The sequence below is a fragment of the Acomys russatus genome, chromosome 14, assembly GCF_903995435.1.
Source record: "Acomys russatus chromosome 14, mAcoRus1.1, whole genome shotgun sequence".
In the NCBI taxonomy this organism is placed as follows: Eukaryota; Metazoa; Chordata; class Mammalia; order Rodentia; family Muridae; genus Acomys; species Acomys russatus.
Genome location: NC_067150.1, coordinates 40,092,522 through 40,101,041, shown reverse-complemented (window position 1 = coordinate 40,101,041; position 8,520 = coordinate 40,092,522). Strand labels below are relative to the sequence as shown.

Here is an 8,520-nt window from a genome sequence, read left to right as displayed (position 1 = left end):
CCACCAGCCTATTTTGGGACAGTAAATTCATATTAACGAAGTTGGAGTTAAGTAAATGGTATGACACATACAGAAATTAATTTGAAGTCTTTGGAAGGGTATGCATATTGACTTAACTTGGAATAGTACTTGTTAGTATGTTTATGATTGGGAGTCTGGCCAGGCCTTGTGGTGCAGGCCTTTAATCCCAGCACTGGGGAGGCAGAGGCAGTCAGGTCTGTCAATTTCAGGACAGCCAGGGCTATTGAGACCTTGGCAAGAACAAAACCAAACCAAAAAGCTGGAGTCTGTAGACATTCCTAAAGAAGAGGGGGCTGGGTTAGGTAGTGAGAAAAGGTGTAAACATAAAACAATGTGATGAATGACATTTGTTAGGTAAAGAGGAAAGCAGTTACAAATGCTTGAATTTAAAAAGGCTCAAATAATCAGGGAGAGTTGTGGAACTCAGGTACAGCTGGATTCCGTATTAGTAACTGTTACTCAAGCAGGGTGTGTGCCTTGAGCCTGGGACCACAGGCAGGAGGATGAGTTTAAGACCATCCTTAATACATGGCAAGTCTGCCGCAAGCCTGGGCTACAAGAGACAACATTCACAGTCACCTGGCTTTGTGACTTCCTAACAAAACTCCTCCTACGCTCTTCTTGGGCCCTGATGGATTGATATTAAGCCCCCCCCCCCCAACTACGTAACACTGGCGGGCCTCCCGAGTCCTGAGATTTTAAATGTGTGTCACTATGCCCGGCCAAACCTTTCTTTGATAGGGCTATGTTAATTGTTTATCGGCAAAATACGTCAGTAAAAATAAGACTGCTGTTACACCAAGAAATGATTTCAGGGAGGCCTTGTTTGCAAGCTAAGTGAGGGGGAGGCATTCGTTCTACGCTGAGATTCGGGCTGCGAGGGCATTTCCCAACGCAACCAGACGCTGCTGCAGCACACTTCTTAAGAGGTCGAGCTTGACGCCTGGGATCGGGTAAGGCGAGAATCTGCCTTGGCGGCTTCGGCTACGGCTGCGGCCACCGACGGGCATTCGACGTCTGTCGGTTCGAACGCTGGGTCGCGCTGGCGGCCGAGGTCCTCCTGGCTGATTCGGATCGAGACTAGTAACCAGGAAGCTGTCTCCGGAGACCATCGCCCATGCCATGGCCGACGGGTTGAGATCTCCTTGGGAGGACCGGTAGGCCACCCTGTTGGCTTGATCGCCGGCGGAGAGCGACACCGAGTTCTGGGCCATCTTCAAACACCGCCCGCAGTGTTTGCTAGACGTACGTCGATCAAACTGGGGCCTCGGCAGCGCCGCAGATCACTCCAGGCCGCGTCGGACGCAACAGTTACCAACCCCAGGCGCCATTTTTAGTGCAACGGTGGAAGGGGCAGCAGCCGGAAATGGGCACTTCTCCCGCGCGCATACGTGGCCTGCCTTGCGCTTGCGCGCGACGGGCGTTTACGTCGTGACGTCAGAACGAGTGTTTCTGAGAGTGCGCAGTAGCGTCGATCAGCCGCGAGCTGGCAGCCTGGGACAGAGACTGGAAGCGGCGGGGAGATGGGGGCGGCGGCCGCAGAGGCCGACCGCACTCTGTTCGTGGGTAACCTGGAGACGAAGGTGACGGAGGAGCTGCTCTTCGAGCTGTTCCACCAGGTAAGGGGCGAGCGCGGTCCCGGGGCGGCTGGGGCATCGATGGGCCCAACTAAGGAGCGGAGCGCGCCAGGCCGGAACCCCGGGGCGTTCGGGATAAAAGTGACGTCTGATGATGGGGGCATCTGCGTCTCCATCTGAGTGAAGGCCAGGGATCCGAGGTGGAACCTCAACATTGTTTTCCCTTTCCCGCGTACCTCACCTACCCGTTGAGTTAACTGGCCTTTGCTTCGTTGCACACGCTTTGTTTTCTCTTCTGTCTTTCTGTTTAACTTGCGTAAGAACTTGAGATATTAAAATGTTTTTTAAAACTGCATAAACATAATGTAGGAAAGCAACATTGGAGCGTTTATCTAAAAAGTGCGAAAAATTCGACCTACCCTGCCCCCTCTTGTATTATGACTCAATAGTTGGCTATATTTGATTGATCGTTGCGGAAGTCATTTTTTTTTAGTCGAAGAACCCACTTTGTAAATGTTGGGTGCAGATTTAGTATTGTATTTTCTCTATAAATATTATAAGTAATAGAATTAAAAGCTTTCCCCAGATTATCTCGGTTTCAATCAGAACTAGAATTGTTACCCTTACTTGAAGGAAAGTATGTACCCAGCGGTTGTCTGAGCATTTTGTGTTTAATGAGGTTTTGACTACATACCTTTGTTTGAAGCTTTGTGTTCTCTTCCTTATAGTATTTGAAACAGAGAGACAGTCTTTTATAGCCTTGGTAGCCTTGGAACTCCGAGGCTGACTTTGAGCCGATCCTCCTGCCCGCACCTCTTGACTGCTGACACTACAGGCATGTGCCACCATGACAGGCTTGCATTCTCGTTTATTTCTGATATTTAAATGTTTTCCTGGAAGCGCCTTGTTTTAAGTTCTGAATACTTTTCTTTGCAGGCTGGACCAGTAATCAAGGTGATAATCCCAAAAGATAAAGATGGCAAACTGAAGCAGTTTGCGTTTGTGAATTTCAAGCACGAGGTGTCTGTTCCTTATGCCATGAATCTTCTCAATGGAATCAAACTTTTCGGGAGGCCTATCAAAATTCAGTTTAGATCAGGTAATGGCTCAGATATAGTGGTAATAGGGAGAGGGTTTTGGGTTGTTTTTTGCTTTTGCTTTGAACTTTACTATTCCAGTTTGGTTTTGTTTCTGAGACAGGGTTTCAGGTATTGAAGGCCAGCTTCAAACTCACTTTGTAAGGCATATATGGCTTCCCCCCCCCCCCCCCCCCAGGGTTTCTCTGTATAACAGCCTTGGCTGTCCTGGACTCTCTTTGTAGACCACGCTGGCCTTGAACCACCTGCCTTAGCCTACTCCTGAGTCTGAGATTAAAGGCATGCACCACCATGCCTGGCTTTGGTCCTTGAACTCTTTACCTCCCAAATGCTGAGATTCTAGCAGTGGACACCATACTGCTATTTTAAAGATTGGGATTAGGGAGTAAATAATGATGAAAATTTTGCTATTTCCCAGGGTGCTTTGTGTTTTACAAATCTTGATTTTGTTGCTGCTGTTCTGTGTGGCTAGAATAAGGCATTTCATCCATTCATTTATAGTATGGAGTTCTGAATGCCATGGTCAGAGTGGCTGTTTCTACATTAAGTAGTATCATGTTCGGAATGCTTTCCTTTGCAGTCTTGTATTATGTACTTAAGAAATTGTGAGACAGTCTATAGCAATTTGAGTGGTGGGGTTTTTTTGTTTGTTTGCTTGTTTCGTTTTTGTTTGTTGTTTTGCTTTAGTTTGCGATGGTTGGTGTTACTTTTAAGTTGTTTTTATCTCTTTTGGGGTAATTTAGCCTAAAGGAAACATTTCAAATTGTTGGGATTTTTGGTTTTCAATTAGAAATTTTGAAATTACCTCATTCTAGGAAGTAGTCACGCTTCTCAGGATACCAGTGTGTCATACTCCCAGCATCACGTTGGAAATGTAAGCCCTACCTCCACATCTCCTAACAGGTACTATTTCTCATTTACTATTAAAGTCATTTATCAGAAAGTTTCTGAGTTAATGACCTCAGAATGCACGAGTGAGTAAGATTTCTGCTGCTTTGCTGCTGCCTATGCTAGACTACGCCATGCCTCTGTTTTTAAGGAGACTGGAGGCATCTGTGGTTCTTTTGCACTAAGTTAAATGTAGCTTGTTTAAGAGCACCTTGTGAGCACTGGGCTGAGTTAACAGCACTGCAGAGTAGTAGATCTACCCCTTCTACCTCTGCAAGCTGCTGTCTTAGCCTCCTTTCTCTGGTCCTATCCTTTGTAAGGAAAGAAAAGTGAATAAAATGATCTCTGAAATCCCTGTAGCTGTTGAAGGTTAAAGGTAGTACTATATTTACCTAACTCAATTTGTTTGCTGTGGATGGTGGTTTTGTTTTTTGTGTTTGTTTCTAAATTTAGTAGAGCTATAACATGCCCATTTATAGAGTTTCATTTAAGAAATATTGACCATTTACCTGTCATGTATGGACAGGTCTTTTCCATGTATGATTGCAGCTGCTTCTCAAAGCAACTGTATGAAGTAGGATTTACTTTACTCTTTGGTGCAGAAAGTATGGAATAGAGGTTAGCTTGCCTCAGTTTGAACTGCTTATAAGCTGTGTGTGGTGACAAGCCTAGGGGGTGTAGTCAAGCCACAATATGATAGATATACTGCCAAGTAGAGCCTTAGATCTAGATGAAACATGCACTGTGTGGCTATTTAATTACTTTAATTAGTTCTCACTTATCAGCGTTCTGGGTTACACAGGAACGATTGCTCTTAAGAAAGAGAGGCACTCATTGTAGGATGAATTCAGGCATCTCAGCAGCAGGGGATCCTCCTCTCAAGGTCTGAACACTGACAGAAAGGTACCTATAGCATGTCAGTTTAATCTGGTCTAGGGGTTGTCTTGAAAAACCCATCACCTAAGCAATTCTCAGCCATAGGAGACTTTCTGGTTTGCCAGGCCTGTCTGGACTAAGTTATATGCAAAGGCTCTGAGAATCCTTCAAACAAATAACCCGACGATATCTCAGATAACAAACACTGACAAAAGGGTACTTGAAAGCTTAGGTGCCATCACTCTAGATTCATGCCAGATACAAGTCTGCTAAAATTCTCCTACACTCAAGAGAAGGAGTAGAAAGACCTTTGAAAGAATTTTAACAGCAGGAGATGATGCAGATGAAGGAGGAACTGAAAGCAGCCAGTACAGTAAGGGCAGTGGGGAGTTTTGATGAAGTACATAAAAGCTGAGTATATGCTGTCTTATAGGGCTACAGCCAAGTTCTGGAGGATTTTATCCTAGACAGGAGGAAAGCATTAAGCAGAATGATAAGAAGTTACAAGTTCACAGAGCTACTTCCTTACAGTGGGAGAAGTATGCCTTAAAAGGGGCAATAGGGAAAGAAAGTTCAATTAGGAAGCTATTGGCAGCAACCTTGTGGGGCTGTTGGATCAGCTTGGTTTGGATTAAAGTATTGCCAAAGCTGGAGAGAATTGGGTGGCTGCTATGCAGAGTTGTTGGGAGGAGGGATTGTAAAAAGCAATAGTACAAAAACATTGCTCTTCCTGTGTCCTTTTTTTGTCAGCTGAAATTAATTAGTGATGTTTAAACACTTATCAGTTGGCTCTCAGAGTATCTTCAGTCAAAGATATCCTTTTCCTGTTGGAATTTCTTGGGAGAGTTGAGGAACTATACTAGTCACTGCTCTTAGCTTTAATCATAGGCTAGCATGGATCATTTTAATACCCTGGCATAAAATAAATTATGCCTTTGCCCCTCTTAGCATCTGGACACATAATCTGCTCTGAAACACCCCTCTGCCCAGAAACTAAAGGAGAACTCCTTATTTTTCTTACCTTCACTGAGTCTAATCAACATAAAGACAGTGAAATAAATGGTTATTTGTCCAGACCTTTCCAGTTTAATGTCTCAGAAATGCCTACCTAATGACTCAAGTTTGAAAAGGTAAAATTTATTGTTTCTTTACTTTGTTTCCTTCATTTATAGTGAGGTAATCTCAGTCTGAATGATTGCACTAATTAGATGTGTGCTGGCCATGTTGGTTTTGTGTCTGCCATTGTAGTGGTAAGGTAGCCATAGGAAACACAAGAGGAAAGCAGTGTGGTATTCCCAGAAGACACCAGGTTACAGAACTCTGTTTGACTCCTAGGCTCCTAGCCAGTCCCACAGTTGGAACTATCCTGCCTCCAGGCAGTCATCATATTTCTCTTTTACTTTAAATGTCTCCTTTTCAGAAAGGTTGTCCTTGATTAGCCAACCTAAAATGGAATGCCCTTTCTTTCTTCCAGGTATTCCAATCTTATAACACATAGAAACTGAGCTTGTCTTAATCATTTTCATCCTTGAGAACTGTCTCACTTGTGACTGGTGGTGTTTGTTGAATGATGCTCACTCATCATTCTTGGTTTCTCTTTGCAGCTATGAAAGGATGGTGGGTAACGTGACTCCATCAGCGCAGATGGTCCAGAGGTCCTTTTCTTCTCCAGAAGATTATCAGCGGCAAGCAGTGGTAGGCAATTTTTTCTTTCCAATTTATATGCTAAGACAAAGTCACACTTGAGGTAAAGTTTTATCAGATAACTTTTCACTTAGCTTCTCTGTCAGTTTCATTACTTACATTCTTTAGGCATAAATTAACTTTTAATTTTTATTCTTAATACTTTGTTGAATATTTAGACTAGCATGATCATTATATATATTTTTAAAGATTTACTTATTATGTATACAACGTTCTGCCTGCATTTGTGATTGCCCACCAGAAGAAGGCACCAGATTTCATTATAGATGGTTATGAGGCACCATGTGGTTGCTGGGAATTGAACTTAGGACCTCTTGAGGAGCAGGCAGTGCTCTTAACCTCTGAGCCATCTCTCCAGCCCCCAGATTGTTATATTTTCAATAATTAGCATGTATCTTCTAGACCAACTTCCTTGAAGTGGTTTTTGTAATATCATGGAATTTAACCTAAAACCAAATCAACTATCTTTTGTTCTTTTTCTTTTCTTTTTTGAGACAGGGTCTCACTATGTAGCTTTGGCTGTCCGCAAGCTCTATATACCAGGCTGGCCTTGCACTTAGAGAGATTTGCCTGCCTTTACCTTCAGAATGCTGTGTTTAAAGACATGTGCCACGACACCTAGCTTTTGTCATCAACCCTTAACAGCTTCTAAGATGACTGACCTATTTTTGCTACTTTAGTTCTCTTTCTCAGAACTCACTCTGGATGATTCTACACTCTTCTCCTATGAATTGGCTTCTTTGTGTTAAGTTCATTTTCTTAGCACTCCGATTTTATGCCACCTCTCAAAGCTTTTCCTAATGTTAGTGAAGGTCTAGTTCTTTGTGTGTTAGTGATTCGTAGATTAATCACTTTGAATGATGTCTTTATTTTTATTTCTTTTTTTCCCTCAGATGAACAGTGTTTTCAGACAGATGTCATATGTTGGGAAATTTGGTTCTCCACATGCAGATCAGTCGGGATTTTCAGCATCAGTTCAACCACATGGTCATAGCTTTAATCAGTCTTCCAGCTCCCAGTGGCGCCAAGATGCACTATCATCCCAGCGGAAAAGACAGAATTCTCACCCCTACCTAGCAGACAGACATTATAGCCGCGAGCAGCGCTACGCTGACCACGGGTCTGACTATCATTACAGAGGAAGCCGAGAGGAATTCTACTATGATGACAGGAGTCATGATGGCTGGAGCCATGACTATGATAACAGGAGGGACAGCAGTAGAGGTGGGAAGTGGCCCTCATCTCGACATTAACGAGCATTCCAAGGACATTGTTTACAGGGCCATTTTAGGTCCTTTTAATTAAGTTGTTCCAGAAATATTTCTAGAAGTTATCCAGAGTAGCCCCACAATTTTCTACCTGTCTTTGAAAAAATTTTTTTAAACATAGCAGCAGTTTCATAGAGAACTGTGGCTCCTCGTTTGTTGCTCTAATTGCTTTACCTTCGGGTTTCTGAAGAGGGAGGGTTTTATACAAAAGAGTGTGTCACCATTCTGGTCACTTCAGACAGTCCAGGAGAGATGAGCTGTATAGATTGGTTGTGCTTTAAAGCAAGTATTTTAATTATCTCACCCTTTTGTGTTGCAAGACATTTCTTGGTAATGAATCATTTTGGTGTGTATAATAGGAAGCATCCAAATCCGTAGTCTGACATGGCTGTCTGCATTTTGTTAATAAATGAGAAAATAGAACTTCTCAGTAATCCATTTATTAATAGTTTACTTAAAACAGTTTATTGCTTTTGTTTGGGGATAAATCGTATTTCCTAACTCAGAATTTAAGTACAAATTCTGTGGTATGCTCTTGAATTTTATCACGATTGAACATACATTAATGAGTCTATACTAGTTCATTCTAAGAACTTTGAAATTCATTAATTATATTTGATGTATGACTAGTCACTCAGGAAGTTAAATATCTACATATATATTTTTTTACATAAAAGACAGTGTTAATGAAAATTCTTTTTAGAGGAACAATGATGTTAATACATAGAGAAAATGGCAAAATGTTTCACTACAAGGGTTATAATTTTGAAGTTCTGTTTAACAAAACTTCCATGCTTCAAGATCCGATGCTCTTTCACTGCAAAATCGTTTTTAAGAATTCATTCTGTGAAAAATGTAGATCCTCTTTATACCACAGTATTAATACTATGTTCCTTTTAATATATTAAATACATAAAAAGAGAACGTGTCCCTTTATTTTGGCATCACTGACATCGGGTATCTAGTAAGTTAGCAGTGTACTTTTAATCATGCCAGTTCACCCTTTGCTTGGTAAGGTTACCCATCTTACAGTCTGTTGTAGATATGCCTTGATTCACGGCTAGACTCTTACCAACATAGATTCCTTTG

General features: G+C 42.3%; 2 protein-coding genes across 4 annotated transcripts; one reads left to right on the top strand and one right to left on the bottom strand.

Annotated features, from left to right (window-relative positions):
* Nucleotides 1-827: 827 nt before the first annotated feature.
* Nucleotides 828-1,386, bottom strand: C14H11orf71 (chromosome 14 C11orf71 homolog). Its single transcript, XM_051156379.1, has one exon. It carries the CDS (start codon nucleotides 1,233-1,235, stop codon nucleotides 879-881), a length of 357 nt encoding a protein of 118 aa, XP_051012336.1. The 5' UTR covers nucleotides 1,236-1,386; the 3' UTR covers nucleotides 828-878.
* Nucleotides 1,387-1,496: 110 nt separating this feature from the next.
* On the top strand, nucleotides 1,497-8,355 carry Rbm7 (RNA binding motif protein 7). 3 transcript variants are annotated; one of them, XM_051156374.1, is made up of 6 exons: nucleotides 1,497-1,640; nucleotides 2,327-2,433; nucleotides 2,535-2,697; nucleotides 3,511-3,598; nucleotides 6,064-6,154; nucleotides 7,057-8,355. In XM_051156374.1, the coding sequence occupies exons 3-6, from the start codon at nucleotides 2,637-2,639 to the stop codon at nucleotides 7,414-7,416; spliced, it is 600 nt and encodes a 199-aa protein (XP_051012331.1). In that variant the 5' UTR covers nucleotides 1,497-1,640; nucleotides 2,327-2,433; nucleotides 2,535-2,636; the 3' UTR covers nucleotides 7,417-8,355. The 3 variants fall into 3 exon arrangements, with proteins under 3 accessions (XP_051012331.1, XP_051012330.1, XP_051012332.1); XM_051156373.1 differs by lacking the exon at nucleotides 2,327-2,433 and having other exon boundaries at nucleotides 1,502-1,640; XM_051156375.1 differs by lacking the exon at nucleotides 2,327-2,433 and having other exon boundaries at nucleotides 1,502-1,640; nucleotides 6,064-6,158; nucleotides 7,057-7,296.
* Nucleotides 8,356-8,520: the final 165 nt, after the last annotated feature.

Excerpts from the sequence above, each read along its gene's own strand:
- Rbm7 (XM_051156373.1), top strand. The coding sequence starts at position 1,545 with ATGGGGGCGGCGGCCGCAGAGGCCGACCGCACTCTGTTCGTGGGTAAC. Across the intron at positions 1,641-2,534 it reads TCTTCGAGCTGTTCCACCAG|GCTGGACCAGTAATCAAGGT; the intron begins GTAAGGGGCGAG and ends TTTTCTTTGCAG. Across the intron at positions 6,155-7,056 it reads ATTATCAGCGGCAAGCAGTG|ATGAACAGTGTTTTCAGACA; the intron begins GTAGGCAATTTT and ends TTTTTCCCTCAG.
- C14H11orf71 (XM_051156379.1), bottom strand. The coding sequence starts at position 1,235 with ATGGCCCAGAACTCGGTGTCGCTCTCCGCCGGCGATCAAGCCAACAGG.